Source organism: Sardina pilchardus, chromosome 12 (assembly GCF_963854185.1).
Source record: "Sardina pilchardus chromosome 12, fSarPil1.1, whole genome shotgun sequence".
NCBI lineage: Eukaryota > Metazoa > Chordata > Actinopteri > Clupeiformes > Clupeidae > Sardina > Sardina pilchardus.
This window is the reverse complement of record NC_085005.1, coordinates 7,563,929-7,589,878: the sequence shown is the minus strand read 5'-3', so window position 1 is coordinate 7,589,878 and position 25,950 is coordinate 7,563,929. Positions and strand designations below refer to the sequence as shown.

The following is a 25,950-nucleotide window of genomic DNA, read 5'->3' as shown; positions in this document are numbered from 1 at the left end:
CTGCCACGACTGTTTTCACCTAAAGGAACCAAGAAAATGACACAAAAAGTTTTTATGAGAAATAGCTCACTAACAGTCTTAGAATTGACCGCTGAGCACATTATTAGTAACAACTAAAGCAGAGGTGTCACTTAAAGCCTGATAAAGAGACTGATCAGGCCCACCAGTAGGTCACATACTGCCCCCCAGATGTGTTGGGTTTAGCAAAAATGTGAATATTCACATCCAGCTGCCTTTAACAATGTGTAAACAATATCTCTATTATATGCTATAAATTGATTAAACCTAGCTCTACAAACCATCCTCAGAAAAGAAGAAGCCAAAAGAAGTGATATGGAAGTAGAGTATTTTAAAAGAGAAAGATCAGTATATGACAGCAGTATGTGAGAGCAACAAATCCAGCCCACTACGAGTTTGACATCCTTTAACTAAAGCAAAACATCAGGCATTTACGTTTAGCAGTTAAACGATCACATTGATTATTTTATTTTTGGTTGTGTCCTTACCAGCCTTGTCACATTACTAAAGACCAGAGTGTGGGCCAACCTTACCTCATTCAGGCATCAGCTAAAACATCAACTTGGGTTAGAGTGTGCAGGTACTAATAGCCATACTAGACAAGGAAACACCCACAACTACACCCCTCCCAAATTCCATCCCCATGACGACTCCAGCACAGGATTTTGTCCATCAGTTTTTTCTTTAAAAAAAGAGAAAAAAACAAGTAAGCACCCAAAAGGCCATTTTTTTAAAGCTGCTATAATCTTACTTTAACAGTACATTACAATAATGATCTAGAAATTCAACATAATGTGTGGACTTAATGTATTGACATAATGTCCAAAATGCGGTTGCTCTTGTTGCTTAGATATCTGCCAAAGTTAGCCTGTTGCCAATGCTGAGCCATATCTCTTGTAATACCACTGTGTACCTCATGGGCTGCTGTATGACAGGAGTTCTCAACCCTCTCTGCCCTCCTATTCATAGTTGTAACAGGCTGGGATCCTTTAAGAAAAAAGATCCCCCCATTTGAGCTAATCTACTCTATTCTAATAATGTATTGTAAGTGTCACTCTCTCAGGAAATATGCAAGGCCTTGGTACTCAGTTACTGATGGTTTTATTTTTCTTCTTTAATTATCCTTCACCATTAAACTGTTAGATTACAGTAAAACAAACACAATACATTCACTCAGTTAAAATACAACATAAAACATACTCCGAATCACATACACATGTTGTGCTTTATAACAATAAACATACCTCGCTGGCTGCATACAACCATGAGGGAATGAGAAAAAGACCCATAGTGCCCTTGGATCACGTATAAAACCTTAAAGTCCTCTTAACTCGGTGGTATGCCGGCGTGACCATGCATCAGTGTCATACATACAGCATTTGGCTCTCTAGGGTGAGCTGTGCAACGCATCCTAATGTCAATTATTTGACTTTAGGCCTATATGATAAATCAACACACACAAAATAAACCAAACTATACGCAATACGCAATAAAATTACAAGTCATAGCATTACATGTCCTGCCTTGCGCAGTGATTTCATTCACGCTGCTAAGGCAGTTTGGAAACTAACGCCCTAATTTATGCCTGAGATAGGGGACCAATCGCAGAACAGGGGGGAAAGCAAGACGATGATGAGCTATGCACAGACGCATTTGATAGACATCAGTGGCGCCCAATGAATGGATCTGGGCATTTTTTCAAATACGAGAAAATTAACGTCTGGTTGCCAGACCACGTTTCATTTGTCCCGTTTAAATTTGGGAGTGATCCTGAACACCGTCGGGATTCCGGAGCCGTTTATGTTTTCGCTTAGTGGTGTAATGGCATGGTATGGCCACGTGGTGGCGATCTGAGGTCTGGGCAACGGTGGCAAGATAACTCGGTAGCCAGATAACATGATCAGCCGTGTTAACTTGCTACAATCATGATATACATAGTATAAGTCAAGTAGCCTACACGTCACAACTATCCTATGGATAGTTTGTGGTGTGAATAGATGAGTAACAGACAATCTTGCAGCCTAGTTTATTGCTGGTTCGAATCCCACGTGGAGTTATGTGGAGTCAATCTAGCTCAAAAAAGGGCCAAAACTTAAACTAATTGCAATAGTAATGGTTCATACTTGTTATTGATCCTTAAACCCTCCTGCATCACATATCAAAAATCTACCCATTTATATTTAGTGGAACATACTTTTATTCAAGGTCAAAGGTAGCAATTTCCAATGCATTTTGCCATTGGGATTTACTACAGGTGAAATGGGTAACATTTTAAACTATAGATATCAAATTGAAACTTTCACAGTTGTTTACTCACATTAAGGCAAATATTGTTTGTATTGCAAGTTTTCTGAAATGTGATGTTTAGATATGCAAATGAGACCAGTTTTACCTAAATATGCAATAATTTGCATATATTTCTAGAAAACTAAATCTGAACAATAGGTACAGTCAGCTTCAAAGTAATTGCTGCATTTTGCTTCTATATTGGATACCAAAAGCCTATGCAAAGGGAATATTAGATTTTACTTGGTACATATGGTATGATGGAAGTATCTAAATGCATGCCAAGTCACATAAGGAAGATATTGACCTTTAGACAACATATCAAGGGAGTTGGCATGCACTGAGATACTTCCATCATACCATATCATTGACAATCATTTGTTCTATAATGTACTTCCATTGAAACGCATTGATTTTGACTTGACTTGATTTCCTCATTTCTGAGGTGATATGAAGTCATATCTAATATTCCCTTTGCATAGGCTTTTGGTATCCAATATAGAAGCCAAATGCAGCAATTATTTTGAAGCTGACTGTACCTATTGTTCAGATTTAGTTTTCTAGAAATATATGCAAATTATTGCATATTTAGGTAAAACTGGTCTCATTTGCATATCTAAACATCACATTTCAGAAAACTTGCAATACAAAAAATATTTGCCTTAATGTGAGTAAGCAACTGTGAAAGTTTCAATTTGATATCTATAGTTTAAAAATTTACCCATTTCACCAGTAGTAAATCCCAATGGCAAAATGTGGAAATTGCTACCTTTGACCTTGAAAAAAAGTATGTTCCACTAAATATAAATGGGTAGATTTTTTTATATGTTAATTAGATATACCTAGGGATCACAAAAAACTTTGAATGATTACTATTGCAATTAGTTATGGGTCAAACGCTAGATTGACTGGCCTATTAGGTATTAATTTTTCGATGGCATATTCATGATCCAGTGCACGTAGCCTACTACAACCAATTTTGACATTTAAAGATGTCATGCATATTTGTATTCGTTCGTCTCCCGTTTATATCAGAAAGTTGACAAATCAAGGTGCCACATCTGTCGAAGAAACGTCATCAATCGTGGAACGTCATCAAGGAAGCTAGTTGACATAGGAAGCCAGTTACCACATAACACCGGGAATCCTGTATCCCATGATTAAACTCTATTCACAATGGCATGCCCTTTTGATGAGAGGCCTGTTGACATCAGAGCGCAAATAATTTGTGCAATCCACCGAGAGAGATTGATAAGACCACGGCTCGACAGCTTGTCTTATCCTTTGGAGCGATATCGTTTTTCACAGTAATCTTTAATATATTTAAATAGCCTTCTCTAGCCCTATATTGCCAATGTTACCAATCGTGGACTTGGACTCTTGCGACTCTGGACTGAAGCGGTTGGTGCATGACTTCATATGCTTTCTTGGCCACAAACCCACGAGGGTTATTAAGATGGAGTTTCACCAACTCACAGGTTATATGCTTTAAGTGTTCCCAAAAGGCACAGAAATTATCCTTGTTGTTAACTTTTCATCTGGGGTATTATATACAGTGGGGAGAAAATGTATTTGATACCATGCTAAAGTTGCCTAAAAAGAGGAATATAAAATCATAATTTGACAATATATCTTAATGTCTTAATTCAAAAAATGAGTAAAAATAAAACCGCTAAGTACGCCAATTTTCTTTGTGATTGAAGAATGTATCGTAAATAAATACATGTTCTTCCTAAATGCTAGGGGGAAGGAAGTATTTTACCCCCTATGTAGGCCTATTAGCCTGTTTGATGCTCATTGATCTCAATGCAAATCAAACAGGCTAATAGGTCTATTGGACAAAGCACCATGCCGATCTCTAGATATGGTGAAGGGTATGTGATGATGTGGGGCTATTTTAATTTCAAAGGCCAAGGGAACTTTATCAGGATGCATAATATCCTGGATCCATGAAATAACTGGCCTTTAAAAATAAAAATATGCCTGCGGCCTGCCCCCATGTTAACCCTATGTGTTAAATTCCCATAGGGTTACATAGGGGGTCAAATACTTCCTTCCCCTAGCATTTAAGGAAAATATTTATTTATTTACGATACATTCTTCAATCACAAAGAAAATTGGTGTCCTTGACGGTTTGATTTTTTACTCATTTTTTTAATTAATCAATTGTCAAATGATGATTTTATATTCCTATTTTAGCATGGTATCAAATACATGTGCCCCCCACTTCATCATTTCTGAATGTCATTGGGTGCATAATTGATGGCACACAAGTGCCCATAAAGGCCCCAGCCATAAATGAGGCTGATTATGTAAACAGGAAAGGCGATCATTGTGTCTGTCAGTATACACAGCCTATATTGGCCATTTCCAATATTTTAATGATTGTTTTGTTAATCGCTGTCAATCTTGATTTTTTTATCATTAGATGATATGTGATGCTTCCTACATGATCATAAATGCGGAGGCAAAACGGCCTGGTTCGGTCCACGATGCCTGGATGTATCGTGAATCCAATTTGAGCTATACATTTCAACAGGGTGCGTTGCATTATGAATAGATCATAGACCTAATATTCATTCATTCAACCTTTATTCATTCCCGGAGAGTCATTGAGGGTAGCCCTCATTTTCAATGAAGCCGAGATGTATAATTGGTGTGCTTGTGCAAGTGTGGCATTACGGGATATTTGCCTTAGACTACGCCACCCCAGGAATTGCCAGAGGCCCCAGGGACACCTCACACATACAGTACTATGAGATCATACAAGTTCGTTGACTGAATAACGTGGTTTACAAAACATGTAATATAATTTATTGAACAAGAAGTCTACGCCGGGCTTAGGCTTGTTTCCAGTGAACTTAGGGGAGGGATGCAACATCCCCAACCAAGAGGCAATTCAGAGTGCTCCACCAATGACACATCAAGCTAGGTGAATTAACAGTATAAGTCATTAGCCATGGCAAAGTACAGCACACAATAAACACTTTAAAGGGAGTTCCCCCATTTAGCTCAAGCAAGGAACAGAAAGAAATACATACAATACACTAAAAGAAAACAAAGAATAAACACAGAAGAGTTAAATGGTGCCACAGGCCTCGGCCTCCGTTGTACAGCTCACACCTTCGGAACAGCAGGGCCAAGCAGGGAGAGACTGGAGCCGTCCAAACGAGCCTCATCGTCGGACCCACCAAACCAGCGTTTTCCCAGCACAGGGAGAACAGACAGACATCACAGGAACACAAGACAACATGAAATGAAAACCCAGAAACAGAACAGCCTCGTATGTTGGCTGCCACCCGATGTTCAGGCCTGCAGAAGCGGAGAACAAGAAATACAATAAGCTTCAATAGATCACCAAACCATGACTGGGGTTGTGCAAAACTGAGACCTACCATCTCACATAGAATGTTGACAACCAGTCAGCGGTAACTCTATAGCAGTTTGTGGCCAGCAGTCCTTTACGGATCTACGGGGATCCAGTGCACAGGCGAGTGAATCCAAAAGCATGGCTACTGCTTCTACTGTAACCTTGCTCATTTGTTGCAGCGGCAAACAAATAGCCAACCTTGCTTGAGACACAGGGAAGGAACTGGGGTGGCAGCAAGCCAGCGCCCAGGGCTCAGACCTGTGAGAGCACCAGCAGCCGGTCTGGGTGCTAACAATCAGGGCAACAAGAGGGAGGGGCCAGAAGAATGAGTCAATTGCCATAGACGATCATGCCAATCTGTTCACCCTGCTACACAAGGTAGCTCAAAGTTTATATTTGGTCGCAGAGCGATTCGATGGGTATCTCCTTGGGGATCGAAGGTATCCATGTCTCCCGACGCTCATCACCCCGTACCCTAAACCTGCTCCTGGACCACAGACGACATTCAACTTGGCGCACAGCAGAACCCGCGTTAGGACTGAAAATACATCCGGGAGATTTAAGTCCAGATTCAAATGCCTACGTGTTTTATGGCCTGTACAGACTACACAACTTTTTTGTCTTTCACGATTATCTTTTACGATTGACCATGTCAGACTAGGCAATCAGAGAACCACAAAATCATGCAGCGTCGTGGCCGCAAGAGTGGCCACATTACTTATCGTAGCCTTCTCCTCGTGTGTCGTCACAGTATCAGTGTCAACACGGGAGTCGTAGGAAATTCCCCAAAAAATCTAACATGCTAGACTTTTGGTCGTAACGTCTTCGAATGTCGCAAACAATAAATCGCGGGTCGTTGAACATGTCAGATTACAAGACGCGAATTCCTCCTTCGAACGTCGTTCCCGACTTTGAATATTCGGACCCGACAATGGAAATTTGTCGGCCACGACACAATCGTGGCAAAATCGGGCTGAAATTGTGTAGTCTGCACAGGCCATTAAAGGGATATTCCGCCATTTTGGGAAATACGCTAATTTTCCACCTCCCCTCGAGCAAAACAATCGATATTTACCTTGTTCCCGTTCATCCAGCCATTCTGTGAGTCTGGCGATACAACTTTTAGCTTCAGCCTAGCATAGATCATTGAATCGGATTAGACCATTAGCTTCTCGCCTGCTAGCTTCATGTTTAAAAGTGACTAAGATTTCTGGTAATTTTCTCATTTAAAACGTGTCTCCTCTCAAGTTAGAAAGTGCAATAAGACCAACTGAAAATGAAACCTGGCGTTTTTCTAGGCTGATTTGACATGGAACTACACTCTCATCTGGCGTAATAATCAAGGCAACTTGCACACTACTGGCACTACTACTGCTTGTTGTCTATGGGGACTATTTTCAGATGCTGCGTACAATATCACTACGCCTATGGTACGTTTGCAAGTTGCCTCGATTCTTACGCCAGATGAGAGTGTAGTTCCATGTCAAATCAGCCTAGAAAAACGCCAGGTTTCATTTTCAGTTGGTCTTATTGCACTTTCTAACTTGAGAGGAGACACGTTTTAAATGGGAAAATTACCAGAAATCTTAGTCACTTTTAAACATGAAGCTAGCAGGCGAGAAGCTAATGGTCTAATCCGATTCAATGATCTATGCTAGGCTGAAGCTAAAAGTTGTATCGCCAGACTCACAGAATGGCTGGATGAACGAGAACAAGGTAAATATCAATTGTTTTGCTCGAGGGGAGGTGGAAAATGAGCGTATTTCCAAAAATGGCGGCATATCCCTTTAAGAGTTTGTCCGGAACGGGCCTGCGATGTAATTGTTGCGTGCGCCGTCCTCCACAATATAGCTGTTCTGTGCAGAGATGCCTTCCCCTTTTGACCCGTTCCTCAAGGAGGAACAAATTCCACAAATGGATTTAAGGGCAGGACAAAGGATGCAAAGCCACATTTGCAGAAATCACTTCAATTAAAAAAAGAAGAAAAAAATAAAATTTTCATTGCTTGTACAGATTATGTCTAGTTTGGGATGAGTCACAACTTCAAGCAAAATATTTGACAAAGATTAACAAGACATAAAATATTGTATTACGTTGACAAAGATGACGCTTGAGCCACATCTCTTACAGAATTGTCACACTGAAAACAGCTGAATTCTTGAGGAGCCCTTTTGAAATATTCTACCCGAAATGATAATTTGGAATGAATGTCTGAACCAACTATAAAAATATGCATAGACCACAGGATTGAATGTTGAATTTAGATATCCAATCCATATGACTACATCAACTAGTAACTGTGGAGTTTGATAACCAAAATGTGGATCAATTGTAAAAACAAGATTATAGGGAATCCATGCTAGCAGAAATACACCCATGATAATGACAAGGGTTTTGGTAGCCTTCCTCTCCATTTTAGTCAATGACGACTTCCGAGTGGCATTCATGATTTGAACTGATCGTGCCTGTTCCTGCGCTACAAGGAAGATTTTTACATATATACTGACCATTATCATGCAAGAGATGTAGAACATGCTTTCTAAAGTGCTTGACAACATACTTTCCAATAATATGCAGCTACCCTCACAACCAACACTGTTAGAGAATGCCTGGATTCCTGAAGTCTTTAACTCTTGGAATGCCAGTATATAAGCAAATACAGCTGATAAAATCCAGCTAATGGAAATCATTATTCCAACAGTAGAAAAGGTTATCTTAGATTTATACAGGAGTGGATGGCATACAGCATAGTAACGGTCAATAGATATCATTGACAAAATGATAACTGATGCTGTGCAACACATCACATCTATAGTACTGTGGATTTTGCAGAACAACGCTCCCAAATACCAGCAGGACTCTACAGACCGCATCACACTAGGGGGCATTACAATGCCACCCACAAGCAGGTCTGCAACGGCCAGGGAGAGAATAAGGTAGTTTGTAGGTGTTTGGAGTTGTTTGAAATGGAGCACACTAATGATGACCAGCAGGTTACCAACCACTGTTGCTACCACTGTCATTCCAAAGAAAATATAAAGAGAAGCCCGAATAACAATTGGATATGTGAATTTAGGACAAGAGCCATTCACAGAATCATAGCAGAGAGAAATGTTGCCTGAAGTCTCAGAGTCATTCAGAATGCTACTCATCTCTGAAGATTAGTTTTGCCTAAAAGAAGACAAAATAATAGCACATCTTCCATGGGACCATAATGCACAGTGCAGTTAAGACATATTAAATATTATTTCTAGTACATAGACAACACATCCAACTTCCCACCATTTAGGGTAAATATGGGATTATTATTATTATTATTATTATTATTATTATTATTATTATTAAGATATTAATTGTGAGAGTAACATACACATATATGTCTAAAATGGTTGAGATACTTTGTTAACATTGTAAATAAACATTATACATTGTCAATACAATACACTACACAAAGTAATACAGTGTAAAAATAGTGAGCAACTCTTTGCAAGTTTGTGCAGTGGTTGTACCAAAGAATGAAACGATGGAAGCAAAGCCAATAACAGTATAGCGACATCATAATTTAAGCCAACCTCACACAAATTTAAATTTTGGTTCCCTCCCACTGTTTTGTATGTTAGGAACACCACCCATAGGTACATCGAAATCAAGAACATTGAAAATTATACTACTGCATTAGTAATACATGTTCACAAGGACAAAATGTATCATAATAAACACATGCAACTACTATATTAAAGCAGCACTATGCAACCTTAAAAGGTACATTATGCAGAATTTTAACCTTTACCATCAAATTGGTTCGTGTACAAACTTGTGATAGGTGAATCGTTCACCTACATAGCATACAGCATAGATACAATATATAGCAAGTCACTAGTGAGAAAACCAGTCATACAACTTCGAAAACAGTGACCCGACAAATCTTGTTTGAATCGTGAAACATTACTTTGTCAGTAGATATAGCTCTTTGGAGATTTCACTCTGTGCAGCGGGGATAATTCATGAGAAGTTTGCTATTTACTACAGCAGAGTACAGTATAAATAACTCACAACTCTAGATGGAGCTCTACTGTCTCCAAAAAAAACCCTCAACCTGTATAGTGTACCTTTAATATAACAGCTTCAAAGTCATCTTGATGGTAAACAAACTTGACAAACATCATATCTAAGCGCATTAGATATTAAAGTTAAGCACTGTGCCTAAATGTAGGCATGGGGTGAGATTAGAAAGTAGTCCTGGATAATATGAGATCCTCAGAACAGTCTTATAGCGTAACTTCAGGCACAGAAAATTACCTTGCTTTAAGCCCTGTAATAGCTGTCACTATGTCTTCATTCATTGCTGCGTCCTGTGGTGACATAAAGTCAGCAAATATATAACATGCTAAATGGAAACTGTGACTTAATTTACCACATTATTTTAGCCTACTTTGTACTTAATGCTGCTAATGAAAATGCACTGAAGTAAAATTATTCATTTCATACAAAAAAATATAGTAAAGTAAAAGTAGGCAGAAAAATAGAAATGTGAGTAAAATATACTCCCATTTTATAGTATACTAAAGGGTGTTACTGTGGCCACTGGCCATAGACAGTAAAAGATATGAACAGAGCTATCCCTAGACTTTAAACGAGACGAGTAAAGCATATTCGAACCCATTTCCTGTTGGTCGATGTCGGTACTCGTGCATCCTCAGTCCAGGTGAGTGAAAAACATTAAGCAACTGACTGACACACATAACTCGTCTGGTCTGGTAGAAATGCCAAAAAAAATGATAACACGCTGAATGCTGCGGATTGGAGTGCAGCTTTTGGTGGGTATTTGTTCTAGCGTATAGTGCAAACCAATTAAAACATCATGTAATTGTATTTTTTCCCTCAATGCTTTCCTAAATATCTTATCCTGGACTTTTCCCTAGACTGCCTTCGAGTTTCTTTTCCAGAGAATATGGTTACTTCACTCCTGTGTAACACAAAGTCGTATGCTCATTATGTCATGATAGCATTGTTTTCGGAAAAGAAGTGTAATACTCAGCCGTAAAGTGTGTTGCAAGGTTATGACGGCAATCACACAATACCACTCAACCCATAATAATGTTACTAAGTAGTTTCATCCTGTTTTCAGTGTCATGTTGTGTTGCATCCCCCAACATACAAGTCTTGTTGTGTTTTCTCCACAGCCGTGTGCTACTTTCATGTGAAACTTATAGTCGCCCTATAAGTGACTGGCTGATAATACTACTCTTTCTGCACTATAATGGTAGTATTGCCACACTGTACATACATATCTGTGTATCTATAAGTGATGGTACCAAAGGGCTTTTCAGGGAATGAATCAGAGGGCCGGACTGACACCAGCAACCACTTGGAATATTTGAGGGGTTTTTTTCTGTGACGCAGGAAAGTAGACATGTTGAGCTACCTTGAAAATGGGTTATAGATGCAGATATCACACTGTGCATGAGGCCTTACTGAGGGGTTTATTGCTCTTGACAAGGCCTAAAGATATACTTGTACAAGTTGTGTGTAGTTCGGGATGAGTTATGATTTGTAAGATCAAAATATTTGACATTAACAAGGAATACAATATTTCTGAGTCTTTAGACATTAAAATGATATTCTTAATGAAGGCCTCAACAATGTTCTTGACAAGTATAAAGCATGAGTCATCTCTTACAGAATTTTCACACTGAAAACAGCTGAATTCTTGAGGAGCGCTTTTGAAATAGTTTACCCGAAATAATAATTTGGAATGCATGTCTGAACCAACTATAAAAATATGCATACACCACAGGATTACATGTTGAATTTAGATATCCAATCCAGGTGACTACATCAAATATTAACTGTGGAGTTGTATAGCCAAAATGTGGATCAACTGTAAAAACAATGTTATAAGGTATCCATGCTAACAGAAATACACCCATGATAATGGCAAGGGTTTTGGTAGCCTTCCTCTCCATTTTAGTCAGTGATGACTTCCGAGTGGCATTCATGATTTGAACTGATCGTGCCTGTTCCTGTGCTACAAGGAAGATTTTTACATATATACTGACGATTATAATGCAAGGGATGTAGAATGTGCTTGCCAAAGCGCTTGAAAGCATACTCTGCAATAAAATGCAGCTACCCTCACATACAGCACTGTTAGAGAATGCCTGGACTCCTGAAATGTTTAACTCTTGAAAGGTCAGCATATAAGCAAATACAGCTGATACAATCCAGCTAATGGAAGTCATTATTCCAACAGTAGAAATTGTTATCTTAGATTTATACAGGAGTGGATGGCATACAGCATAGTAACGGTCAATAGATATCATTGACAAAATGATAATTGAAGCGGTGCAACACATCACATCTATAGTACTGTGGATTTTGCAGAACAACGCTCCAAAATACCAGCAGGACTCTACAGACCGCATCACACTAGGGGGCATTACAATGCCACCCACAAGCAGGTCTGCAATGGCCAGGGAGAGGATAAGATAGTTTGTAGGTGTTTGGAGCTGTTTGAAATGAAGCACACTGATGATGACCAGCAGGTTACCAACCACTGTTACTACCACTGCCATTCCAAAGAAAATATAAAGAGAAGCCTGAATAACAATTGGATATGTGAATTTAGGACAAGAGCCATTCACAGAATCATAGCAGAGAGAAATGTTGCCTGAAGTCTCAGAGTCATTCAGAATACTCATCTCTGAAGATTAGTCTTGCCTACTAGAATACAAAATAATAGGAAATCTTCCTTGGGACCATTGTGCATAATACACAGTGCAGTAAAACATATTAAATCTAATTTCCAGTACTTAAACAATACATCCAACTTCCCACCATGAAGGGTAAATATGGTATTATTGTTAAACTGTTAATAATGGTGCAGTGTAATATATTTACATGTATCTCTGAAATGGCTGAGATACTTAACATTGTCAATAAACAATACCCATTGTCAATACAATACACAACACAATGTAAAACAGTGTTAAAAAAAATCTTAGCAATTAACTCTTTGCAAATGTGTCCAGTGGTTGTACTAGCAAAGCCAATAACAGGAGCGACATCATGATTTAAGTCAACCGCACACACATTTAAATTTTGGTTCCCTCCCACTATTTTGCATGTTAGGAACACTACCCATCGAAATCAAGTACCGTTATGTTGAAAACTCTGGCATTACATCAATGGCAGTAGTCGTAACTATAATAAAACATGCTCACAAGGAAATTATGTAAGGGATAGCGTATAAGACGCCGGTCATTATTGGAAATATATCCTAGCAGAGCGAACAGGACCCCAACTTGACAGAGGAGGGATTTTATTTTAATGCAATGACTGGTGTTCCATACATTATCCTATTTTTACACGTCTGCATGCCAAAACTATAAAATAAACTCATGATAAAGCTGTGTAATAAATAATAATTCCCATTAACATGTGCAATTACTAGGCTATATTAAAGCAGCATTATGCAAGATTTCCACCTTTACGAACCAATTAGAAGATTACCTTGCAATAGGCAAATCGTTCACCTAGCATACTGTAGATGGAAATCCAGCCTTGCAATTTGGCTGATGGCAAGTCAGTGACAATGTCTTCACAACAGCTTTATCAAAGCACATTAGATATCAAGACTAACTGTTGTAAGCGCTGTGCCTATTCAGGTGTGAGGTGAGATTAGAAAGTTGGCATGGATAATAGATCCTGAAAACGGTCTGATAGCATAACTTCAGGCACAGAAAATGCCCTGTGATAGCTCTGTCACTCTGTTTTCAGTCGTTGCTGTGTCCCGTGGTGACATCAGGTCAGCAAATATCCAACATGCTTAAAGGGATATTCCGCAATTTTTGGAAATAAGCTCATTTCCCACCTCCCCTCGAGCAAAACAATCGATATTTACCTTTTTCGCATTCATCCAGCCATTCTATGAGTCTGGCGATACAACTTTTAGGTTCAGCCTAGCATAGATCATTGAATTGGATTAGATCGTTAGCTTTTCGCCTGCTAGCATCATGCTTACAAGTGACTAAGATTTCTGGTAATTTTCCCATTTAAAACGTGTCTCTTCTCAAGTTAGAAAGTGCAATAAGACCAACTGAAAATGAAACCTGCCGTTTTTCTAGGCTGATTTGACACGGAACTACACTCTCATCTGGCGTAATAATCAAGGCAAGTTGCAAACGTACCATGGGCGCAGCCTACCTGCCCCACAGTGCTCTAGAGAGAGTTTTCCATGCATTCATATCACAACTGGACTACTGCAATGCCCTATACACCGGCATTGACCAATCTCAGCTCCGCCGCCTACCCAGAACTCAGCAGCTCGACTCCTCACCTGTACCCAAAACCGTGATCATATCACCCCGGTCCTTGCATCACTCCACTGTCTACCCATCTGCTACCGCATCGACTTCAAACTCCTTCTGACTGTGTTCAAATCTCTCCATGGTCTGGCCCCCACATATACCTTTCTGATCTCCTCCAACACCACATCCCTTCCAGAGCACTACGGTCAGCTGACCAACTGCTACTGGAAGTGCCCAGTACCAGGCTAAAAACAAAGGGGATAGAGCCTTTGCGGTTGCAACCCCCTCTTTATCAGTGCCATGCACTGTCTGCCTTTATGTGTGCAAATGCTGAGTGTGTGTGAGTGATAGAAATGTTTGTGGCAAATGTGATTGGGTGATAGAGATGTGTGAGTGAGTGAAATGTGTGAGTGATAGAAATATCTGTAGTAAATGCTAGGGAAAGGGGGGGGGGGGGGGGGGGTAAATTGTATAATGTCTCATGTCTTGGTACTTATTTATTATATATTTATTCTTTTAAAGTAAGAACCGATCGGGAGTAGCACCTTGAATTTCGTTGTGTTCATACACTGTATGCAATGACAAATAAAGCTTCTATTCTATTCTATTCTGGTCTCTGGAACTGCCTCCCCATTCCACAACCGTGAGGCCCAGTCTGTGCACAGTTTTAAATCCCTGCTAAAAACCCACCTCTTTTCACTTGCTTTTAATTAGGGTTCCCCTTTTTTTATTAAGCACCTGTTTACAGTGTCCCATACCTTTTTAAATGATCTCTCCTTTTGTTTTTATTTTTTTCTCTAACTCCTTAAAATGTTTGTGCCTTTTTTATTTACTCTCTGCATTGTTGCACTTTACTGTGAAGCACTTTGGTGCGGCTCAGCCGTCTGTAAATCGTGCTATAGAAATAAACTTGACCTTGACTTTGACTTACAGCACAGGATACAAGGTTAGCTTGTTGAACCGAGTGCCTAAAATTAATGATTACCAATTTATACTGAAGAAAAGTAAGAAACTTACTAAGAAAAGTATTGGAATTACTTTAAAACATCTAATTTCTGATATTGTACTCTACTAAAAGACCCACCTATGGGCTGTCAGTAAAAGATGTGGACAGAGCTGTCCCATAGACTTTGAACAAGATGAGTGAAGAAAATTGAAAACCATTTCCTGAAGGCCGATGTCGATTCTTGTGCATGCTCAGTCCAGGCAAGTGAGGAATGTACAAGAAACTGAAACACGTGACTCGTCTGGTAGTCATGCTAAGAACATTGATAACATGCAGAATGTTTGCGAGTTCAAGAGCAGCTTTTGGTAACGTACGTTGGTACGTTTAGCTGTGCCAATCCATCAAAACATCACTTAATTTTTTCCCTCTCAATGCTTTAAGTATCTTACCCTGGACTTTTCCCTAGACTGCCTTCAAGTTTCTTTTCCAGAGAATACAATTAGTTTTGCTCTTATGCAATGCTAAGTTGAATACTCATTATGTCATGATAGCATGGTTTTCTGAAAAGAAGTTCATTACTCAGCCATAAAGTGTGTTACAAGGTTATGACGGCAATCACACAATGTTGTATTTCTCCGAAAATAGAAACGGCTCATATAAAGGCTTAAAATGCTTGAGATGTAGCGTCATTTGACGTCAAAGTGACACTGAAATGAATGGGGGTCAATGGAATGCTAGCTGGAGGTGGTCTACTATAGCTTCAGAGCCATCCATAGTACTGTATACGCTCTCCGAACGTTTGCCTGAGAATCTACGTAAGCTCAAGACAGGTACGCTAGTAACGTTTTTTTTTGGCTTCTTTATGCCACATTACTTGTCTGTAAGAGGCAACAGATTAGCCACTACAATACAGCTGACGCTCCACTGGAAATATGTGTGGCATATAGTCAATTGGCTTAATTCAACTCTTCAATTTCAACAGTCTTGGTTTGGACCAGGCCATAACTAATCACAATGGGCAAACTGACCCACTGTCATGACAACGAAGCAACCTGTTAACCTTGTAAGTACAACGGCAAGGACATATTAGAGAACTGGAGAGAGTGAAGAAGTAACTTACTACACCATTCATTTCGATGGCCAATGCTAAGCTTAGGCCCTGTACACACGTAGCCGGGTATCTGCTTAACCGAAGGTATTTGTCTACGTTTGGACCTGTCATCCACATGACAACGCATATAACCGAATGTTTTTAAAAAACTCCGGGCAAAGTGAAGATCTGCGAATTCTCCGTTTATAAATTGGCGTGTAGCCAGAGATAACCGGAGATCTGCGGTTTCGAACGTCAGAATATGCGCCAAAATCACAACAAATCTGCTCTGACGTCAAAGCAGCGACCTCCGTTCACTGCAGAAGCATGGATCTGAGTGCCTTGAAACCGCAGATGTTCGGTTATGTGTGGAAGGTTTTTCTTCCCCAAAACGAGGTAATGTGGATACAAAAAAATTATAAACGGAGGGGGGGAAATATTCGGTTTAAAAATGCCCGGCTACGTGTGTACATAGCCTTAGGCAACCTTAATTCAGCTTGGGTGCTGCTTTCTTTAAAAGAGACATCCAACATTTGCTCACTTCCACCCACAGTTTCACTAACAAGCCAAGTAGGTGCCACATTAAAGATGATGGCCACACATTCATTTGGAATGGTGGTTGAGTTGACAATTTCTTGCTGAGAGGCTCAGCCAATCCCTCTGGATGACATAATTTGTGGATAATTAAGTCCATTGTTTGTCAGTAATGACAGACAGCGCAAAGTCTACTGTGCCTGTGGTATGCATGGTTTTCTGTCTGTGTTATGTGTGCGTGTGCACGGCAACAGGCCACTTGACCCACAACTAAGTGGTTTCATATTGTGTTCAGTCTTACTGTATGTCATATTGCATCCCCCATCATACACGTCTTTGTTGATATTTTCTCCTTAGTCGCGTGGCATTTAGTTTAATGTGAAACATTTATTCACCCTTTAAGTGACTGGCTTCATATATTTGGTGTAGTAGAGTGTTATGAAAGTGATAGTGGCATATTCTACTGCTCCTCATTATACTCATCATCCTGCACATGCACGTATTCTTACTACTGTTATAATATTACTCTTTCTGCACTATAATGGTACTGTTAACACACTGCACATAGCTGTACATGTGCAAATTTGAATAAGTGATGGTGCCATTATGCCAATGGCAGAAGGGCTTTTGAGGGAGTGAATCAAAGGGCCGGATTGACTCAGGTGACCATTTCAAATGTTTGTTTTTTTTCTGTGATGCAGGAAAGTGGACATGTTGAACTACCTTGAGAATGGGTTATAGAGGCAGATATGGATAAGGCCTTACTGAGGTGTTTATTGCTTTTGACAAGACTTACGAAATGTACTTGTACAGGTTATGTCTAGTTCAGAGTGAGTCATGATTTGTAAGATCAAAATATTTCATAAACATTATCAAGAAACACAATATTGTAGTACATTGTCTTTAGACAGTGCCATTCGATCCTGAAAAGCATGGCCTCCACAATTTTCTTGACAAATATGAAGCATGAGTCAGATCTCTTACAGAATTGTCACACGGAAAACAGCTGAATTCTTGAGGAGCACTTTTGAAATATTTTACCCGAAATTATAATTTGGAATGCATGTCTGAACCAACTATAAAAATATGCATAGACCACAGGATTACATGTTGAATTTAGATATCCAATCCAGGTGACTACATCAAATATTAACTGTGGAGTTGTATAACCAAAATGTGGATCAATCGTAAAAACAAGATTATAGGGTATCCATGCTAACAGAAATACACCCATGATAATAGCAAGGGTTTTGGTAGCCTTCCTCTCCATTTTAGTCAATGACGACTTCCGAGTGGCATTCATGATTTGAACTGATCGTGCCTGTTCCTGTGCTACAAGGAAGATTTTTACATATATACTGACCAATATAATGCAAGGGATGTAGAATGTGCTTGCCAAAGCACTTGCAAGCATACTCTGTAATAAAATGCAGCTACCCTCACATACAGCACTGTTAGAGAATGCTTGGACTCCTGAAATGTTTAACTCTTGAAAGGTCAGCATATAAGCATATACAGCTGGTACAACCCAGCTAATGGAAGTCATTATCCCAATAGTAGAAAATGTTATCTTAGATTTATACAGCAGTGGATGGCATACAGCATAGTAACGGTCAAAAGATATCATTAACAAAATGATAATTGAAGCAGTGCAACACATCACATCAATACCACTGTGGATTTTGCAGAACAATTCTCCCAAATACCAGCATGATTCAACCGTCCTTATCACACTAGGGGGCATTATAATGCCACCCACAAGCAGGTCTGCAATGGCCAGGGAGAGAATAAGGTAGTTTGTAGGTGTTTGGAGCTGTTTGAAATGGAGGACACTGATGATGACCAGCAGGTTACCAACCACTGTTGCTACCACTGTCATTCCAAAGAAAATATAAAGAGAAGCCTGAATAACAATTGGATATGTGAACTTAGGACAAGAGTTATTCACAGAATCATAGCAGAGAGAAATGTTGCCTGAAGTCTCAGAGTCATTCAGAATGTTTCTCATCTCTGAAGATTAGTTTTGCCTAAAAGAAGACAAAATGGTGGCAAATCTTCCATGGGACCATAAAGCACAGTGCTGTTAAGACATATTAAATATTATTTCCAGTACATAGACAACACATCCAACTTCCCACCATTTAGGGTAAATATAGGATTGTTATTAAACTATTAATAATGGTGAGAGTAACATCTGTACATGTACAGTATGTCTGAAATAACTGTGTTACTTAACATTGTCAATAAACAGCATACATTGTCAATACACAACACAATGTAAAAATAGTGAGCAACGCTTTGCAAGTGTGTGCAGTGGTTGTACCAGAGCATGCAATGATGGAAGCAAAGCCAAAAACAGTAGCGGTATCATGATTTAAGTCAACCTCACACACACTTACATTTTGGTTCCCTCCCACTATTTTGCATATTAGGAGCACCACCCAAAGGCTATTACAGTACATCGAAATCAAGAACGTTGAAAAACTATGCCATTGCATTACTGGCAATAGTCATGACTGTGATAAAACACGCTCACAAGGAAAATATATATCATAAACACATGCAACTATATTAAAGCAACACTAAAGCACTTTTCCTCTGTCGCACATACGCTATTTGTTTATCCAGCAAATAACAGACAAGGTAGAATATGTTGCATGATTTTATGAAAGTATGATGTATTGCAACATCGAAGCAAGTCACATTTGTAGTTTCTGATGTCTCATTTCATCGAACTACAGATACACTACCCCACCTGGGTTACAACTGTAACCTTGGTTCCCTTAGCAGGGAACAGATCTAACACATGGGAAGTGACATAGGCACGGATCCAATCGAAGCACTTTTCACTCATGCCGATAGGCTGAGAAGGCGTCAGTCATTCCCCTGAGCCCGCCCCCAGGGCTACAAATGTCCATGACAGACGCCGCCTCCGCCTCTTGCAATACTATGCGCAGATGCTCAGGATGACACTGTAAACGCCACGTTGTGTTAGATCTGGTCCCTGCTAAGGGCACCGAGGTTACAGTTGTAACCCAGACGTTCCCTATCGCAGAGACTGCGATCTAACACATGGGACCGCATCCCCTCACACGTGGATTGCAGTGGAGACCAAGAGCATCAACCCACAGGGCTAGCCCTCCTATGGCAGCATGCCTGGCGAGATTATACACAGTGTAGTATGATTATGCACAGTGTGAGATATTTCTCCCCTTTTTTTGTTTTTATTAAGGGTCTCCGGGTGACATCCGTGTCCCCGCCCCTAATACTCCATGTAGAAAGCTAGGCCCAGCCACATCCAACATGTAATAACGAATAAGCAGCATTGGGGCGCAAAATCCCCCTATCTCCATCCCCAGAGAACTGAAGACATGAAGGGCTGATAGACAGAGCTTGCATGTCACTCACACGCTTTACTGACACAAGCGCCAGAAGGAGCGCAGCTTTTAATGAAACATATTTTATGTCCACGTCTCCCAGCGGCTCAAAAGGAGGCCCTGTAAGTGCACGCAAGACCACCAACAGATCCCACATGGGCACCAGAGATTTATGAGGCACCCTAAGGCGTCTCACGCCAGCCATAAAGTGTGATGCTGGGGGGTGCTGTGGCGCAGCAGGCTACAGCGCCCGTACCATTTATGGGTCCGAGTGCCCACGGGGACCCAGGTTCGAATCCGGCCTGCGGTCATGTCCCGATCCCACCCCATCTCTCTCTCCCACTTGTTTCCTGTCTACCACTTCACTGTCCTGTACTAATAAAGGCAAAAATAAAAAAAAAATAAAAAAATAAGGCAGAGACTATTTGCACCCGGGTGTAAATAATGAACATTACTATTTACACCCGGGTGCAAATAATCAACATTACTATTTACACCCGGGTGTAAATAGTGTAATAATCAACATTACTATTTACACCCGGGTGTAAATAGTGTAATAATCAACATTACTATTTACACCCGGGTGTAAATAGTGTAATAATCAACAATACTATTTACACCCGATGTCTAACATCCATGTTCTCTGTCAATAGGCCTGTGTATTTACCAGCTCTACAGTAGGCTAGGCCTAATAGTTTTGAACAGTTTTTAGCTGTTTTGCCATGTCTGGGTTACTTGGAAGTGATTATACAAATATTAGGGTAATGAGTGGTCATGTGGTAGCTTCATCAAAGACAAGCTACTTTAAAGAGTTGTTTTCTGAGTTGTCTTCCAGGCAGCGCTGCCACTGTTGACTTAAAAACACTTAATCCTACTCCTAACCTTAACCCTAACCTTAACCTAACCTTAACCCTAACCTTAACCTTAACCTAACCTTAACCCTAACCTTAACCTTAACCCACGCCTAAGCGCCTTCCAGGCAGCGTTGGGGGCTCAAAGTCAAAACACAACCTTACAACTACTGAAGCCTACTTCTACTTAACTCTACTCATAACTGAAATAAAACCAGTAAATCTTTGACAGGTTCAAAAAGCACAAACTCTTATTTGCCGCGAGGTAACGTCATCTAAAAAAAAAGAAGTCATGGTGCGTACTTTGGCAGGCAAAAAAAAAAAAAAATTTCATCTGAAGTTCGAACCTAGCACTTCGAGGACGGTAACTCAGTCACTTTACCGCTGTACTACGCCCCGTCAAAGAGGCAGGGGAGAATACTAATTATTGACTCACTTGTTGGGGTTGCTAGGTAACGGTAAACAAAACAAAAAGATCGTGTTTCTTGATTGTGCTTGCAAACGGACGGCTTTACCCGTTCACTGAATAAAGTTTGTGGAAATTTAGCACCACTTTCCCATCTCAAATATAGTTTTAATAATCCTAACTTGTTAGATTTAGGTAGGCCATCTCCTGCCAAGATGGTCCCGCTATGTTGGATAGCACGCATTTCCGGTTTGGGTGCAAATAAGAAAATGCCTCCATTCCACTATTTACACCCGGGTGCAAATAATCACTCCGAAAAAATAAATAAAATAAAATAAAGTGTGATGCTAACGGGTGGCTCCCTGGAGTTTTCCCATTAATGCCCACATGACAAGCAGAAATGGCTGCCGGATAAACTTTGAGGGTCGAAGCGGCATTTTGCCCTCATTGAACATCTACTGTAAAAATTCCAATATGACGCTCAATGCGCATGAGGTGGGGTCATGCCCCCGTGGGGCACACCACCGCTCAAATAAGCACCACTTCATAGTATAAAGAGAGCGGGTTGAAGGCGCTCTTGTACTTTGAATTGTATTGCCCACTGCGTCTGACAGCCCTGCAGCTAGTAACTGGGTCTCCTGCACTGCTAGCCCCTGAGAGCTGCTGCACAGCAGCCAGTCGTCGATGAAATTGAACAGACGTATCCCCTGCAGCCGCAGTGGGGCGATGGCTGCCTCCACGCACTTCGTAAATGTACGGGGAGAGAGCGCTAGCCCGAAGGGAAGACAACAGAACTGATAGTACACTGTCCGCCTGAATGCAAACTGCAGAAATATCCTGTGTCTGGGGACCACTCGGAAGTGAAAGTAGGCCTCTAACAGGTCGAGTGTCACAAACCAATCGTTCGGCTTTATAAATTGAAAGAGTTGACAGTTGGTCAGCATACAGAATATTCTTTTCATGAGGGACTTGTCCAGCACTCTTAAGTCTAAGATTGGCCGAAAGCCTCTGTCTTTTTTCGGAACCAGAAAATAGCGGCTGTAAAAACCTGCATTCTCTTCCCCCCGTGGAACTACTTCCCCCCCAGCACACGACGTCATTTCAACGTTGATATTTGGGCTAAATCCCGTCGGTCCGTCATGGCCCTGATTTCAACCAAAATTAGACGTAGAATAATGGTCTTGTTTTGGCCGGCCCATTTTGGTCTAAGGAAAGACGTCTTTAGCACGTCCTTTTTCAGACCACATATCAACTAATTAAATCCTGATGTAAATTATCAGTTATAGTCTACCTAGGACTACATTATTGTTCCTGTCGACCATCTTTCCCCCCCGGGGATTGCCCAAATCCGCCGCGAACTCTACGGGCGCCCGGCGCCGCCATCTTGGCTGCCGTTAACTGCGTGTGTGACTTTTGTTTGTTTACTCATGGCAACAGTTGATATGGACGGACAACTCTGTTTTTAGCCTTCTCCCCTCTGAAAAAAAAATCAGAGGAAAAATTCAGATGGAAAAAAATCAGTCATTGAAATAATGAGTAATTAAAATTCTGATAAAAAAAAAAATCACATAAATGTTCACGTAAAGGAGACAGGAGTGAACTCTGCGCATGTACAAGAGGAACGGAGGCGGGAAGCCGTAGCCGCTGCCGAGCCCATTTCGAACTTTGTTTGAAACACACAGTCAGTTGAAGCCGTTGAAGAACAGCGTGAAGATGGAACCTGCTACTGAGGTAAGTGAGTTTATGCCTATGATTTAGGAAGTAGAAATGTAACATTTTGATCGAGAGTCAGTTTTGCCAAAACGAGACGAATGCTCTGAACACCATCAACAGTGCTATCAGAGATGATTATGCGGACAGCGGAGTAATCGAGGATCTGTATGTTACCATGCTAACTTAACCTGTCCTGGGCTAGTTTTACTTGAGTGGAGAAATTCTTCTGTGTTAATTCACTCTACCGCTGATAATGTAGTCGGACTTGAAACCCGTTTGTAATTGCTGTTAGGTCCCGTTATCTCTATGAAAGGAAAGTATTTTCTGTCTGATCTATATTCAACACAATTTAGGGCCGTTTGTGGTAACGTAGGAAGTTAGGAACCTGATTGCAACACGCATGATTTCGTGGACCTGCTTAGAACGTTCACAAAGGTAGCGCGAAAATTTGAATTTTTTTCGCGGCTAGATCTACCCGTCCCGAAGAGTCCTTTGTAACCATGGATATCTCTCCACCGTCCTGCTAGATACACTAGACTAGAGTAGACAAGCAGCGCGCTGTTATCCACTTCATTTTTGTTGTAGCATTTTGGTAGCAACAACTTGTACTTGTTGCCAACAGGACTATTTTAAATACCAGAATCGCTATTAGGCCCACTCTCCATTTATTGTTTATGGTTCATAGCAAGCAGTCATCATTACCAGACGTGGAGAACCTGTTGACCAGTTGTGCAGCATGTTAATAGTGTTATTGTTGTTGTTATTATTATTATGAATAATAATGATAGTAATATCTATCTATTTATTGACTGTCATTTGGCACAGAGTAGTAACAGAGTGGTCAACATTGTCGAGGCTCAGATGCCCAGGTTGTGCAATATGTTGGTATTTTAAAGTGAAAGGTAGGGGAAACTAGTTGTGTGTTTATGTGATTGTATTGTAGCGCCGAAGCTATGTACCCCCTTGTTGGACTAATCCCCTGTGGTCCCTTGTGTCCCCTGGTTTCCTGGTCTGTGTGTGTGTCTCCCTCTTCCTCCTGTGTTATAGACTGTGTCAATAAGTTCTGATGGGTTTGTGTTTAATGATTATTTTTGGAAATTGGTTATGTAAGAAGTGACACTTCCAGCGTGTTTTTACTAGACGCTGCTTTTGAGGTCTGGGATTCCTGTCATTTTTCTGTGTAACTGTTGCTTTTTCTAAAGCCTTTGCTCATTTGTCTTCTCAGCACATCAACTCTTAAGTGTGTCCCTGGAAGATCTACCATCAACTTCCAGAACTGCAACTGCTAGTACTGTCAGATGGTGAATGCTACTCAGGGTAAAAAAAAAAACTTTACGTAAAACCATTTTCATCTATTATTTCAAGTTCTGCCTCAAAATGTGTTTGAAGCCATTATTCTAAGCTAAAGTAACTGCTGGATGACTTTGAAGAATCTGAACAGTGTACGGTTCACTATGTACTGAATTTTATTATTTCTAAGTGTTGTAGCAAGCAAAGTTGTTTTATTCTAACTTTGCTTTTTTGTCTTTTTTTTTTTGAAACAGCAAACACCATTGTTACACCACTTTGAAGGAGAGCCTGGTCATTTGGTCCCCTCAGCTTCTCCCTTTCTCAGTGATATGTTCATTGTGGCTGGGATAATTGTGGGGCACTCTTTCCTTCATGGAGGACCCTGCTTGTCTGGACTCTGTGATGTGGTTGTCCATACTGCTTCGTGGGAGCCCAGACACGGCTACAGTAAACCTGGAGGACTGTGCAGACCTGGGGCCTCATTTATAAACGATGCGTACGCACAAAAGAATGCGTACGCCTCGTTCTACGCAAGCTTTGGTATTTATAAAACGTGAACTTGACGGGAAAATGTGCGCACCTCCACGCAAGCTCTGACCCATGCGTACGCACAAAAAAGGGAAAAACAGAAACTGCGACCTCAGGAGGAAACAGGTACAACGACCCGAAATTGGTTCAATAATTGAAGTTTAACACAAGCATAACATCGCGCAATGACGCGCATCAATGACTAATCCTGTTTAAAATCTAAAACGTGGTTGATTGTTGTTTCGTGCGCCCGTCAAAAATTCCATCTTATTTGATGCGAGAAAGACATGCTGATAGGCTATGCCTATGTATGTTTTGTATGTTTACTTATGGCTTTCATGCATGTTTTGTTATTTGTCAATAATCAAGGCTCAAACATGTTGCTTGTTAGCTTGCAAATGGTAGGCTATATACAGTAAGTGCTGACTTGCATCGGCTTTCTTGCCACTGGCTGAATCGAGAACTGGCTGACCGGACTGGAATAGCCAACCTTCAGCCGAATTTTGCCAGACGTGTTAGGAGGTGTAACTGCTTCATCACCAAACTACATCAACTTTCCTTACATGGTGAACAGGCAAATAAAAACGCAGTCTAATTTCCCAAATGTGATCCGTGCTATTGACTGCAACCATTGCTATAAGACCACCGAGTGAAAATAAATGTGCCTTTGTTAACAGGAAGCATTTTCATTCCCTCAATGTCCAAGTTATATATGTGACACGGACATGTTGCTCACAAATGTTGGCCTGATTCATATTGAGACATACTGTAGCAGCGTTGGGCGCAGACTGAATGCTGGAGCTGTGCGCGATGGTGGCTTCTACTGTAGGTGCGGGCGAATCGTGTTTAAATCCTGTGTGTAAATCCTAAAAGAATTTGTTGCAATTTTTCGACCATTTCTAAACATTCACCCTTTACTCATTCAAGTTATGTTGTAGGTGACAGTGGATATCCGCTGAAACGGTGGCTGCTCACGCCATTTATGAACCCACAAACAGTCAATGAAGTTGCGTTTTTTGTCTTTCCCGCTGTTTTTGGCATGTTGTCCACAGACATCAATATTCATTAAGGGCGTTTCGCTGAATATTTATAAGCAATTATGGGTGTGTCTTGAGGTACGCACAGGTGCCGCAAATGTAGAGTAGAGCTTGATTTATAAAGGGAAATTGGCGTGGAACGTGCGTGCGCACGGTTTTATAAATCAGAATATTTCTGTGCGCACGCACTTTCTG

At 40.5% G+C, this 25,950-nt stretch overlaps 3 protein-coding genes and 1 long non-coding RNA gene across 4 annotated transcripts; 1 reads left to right on the top strand and 3 right to left on the bottom strand.

Annotated features, from left to right (window-relative positions):
• Window positions 1-7,809: 7,809 nt before the first annotated feature.
• On the bottom strand, window positions 7,810-8,826 carry LOC134098308 (trace amine-associated receptor 1-like). The gene has a single exon (XM_062551337.1). The coding sequence runs from the start codon at window positions 8,824-8,826 to the stop codon at window positions 7,810-7,812; it is 1,017 nt and encodes a 338-aa protein (XP_062407321.1).
• Window positions 8,827-11,361: 2,535 nt separating this feature from the next.
• On the bottom strand, window positions 11,362-12,375 carry LOC134098307 (trace amine-associated receptor 1-like). Its single transcript, XM_062551336.1, has one exon. The coding sequence runs from the start codon at window positions 12,373-12,375 to the stop codon at window positions 11,362-11,364; it is 1,014 nt and encodes a 337-aa protein (XP_062407320.1).
• Window positions 12,376-17,544: 5,169 nt separating this feature from the next.
• Window positions 17,545-18,561, bottom strand: LOC134098306 (trace amine-associated receptor 1-like). Its single transcript, XM_062551335.1, has one exon. It carries the CDS (start codon window positions 18,559-18,561, stop codon window positions 17,545-17,547), a length of 1,017 nt encoding a protein of 338 aa, XP_062407319.1.
• Window positions 18,562-22,833: 4,272 nt separating this feature from the next.
• On the top strand, window positions 22,834-24,659 carry LOC134098464 (uncharacterized). Its single transcript, XR_009941048.1, has 3 exons — window positions 22,834-22,918; window positions 24,126-24,217; window positions 24,445-24,659. It is a non-coding gene; the product is annotated as an uncharacterized LOC134098464 (long non-coding RNA).
• The last annotated feature ends 1,291 nt before the right edge of the window (window positions 24,660-25,950 follow it).

Coding starts and splice junctions, on each gene's coding strand:
- LOC134098307 (XM_062551336.1), bottom strand. CDS start 12,375: ATGAGTATTCTGAATGACTCTGAGACTTCAGGCAACATTTCTCTCTGC.
- LOC134098306 (XM_062551335.1), bottom strand. CDS start 18,561: ATGAGAAACATTCTGAATGACTCTGAGACTTCAGGCAACATTTCTCTC.
- LOC134098308 (XM_062551337.1), bottom strand. CDS start 8,826: ATGAGTAGCATTCTGAATGACTCTGAGACTTCAGGCAACATTTCTCTC.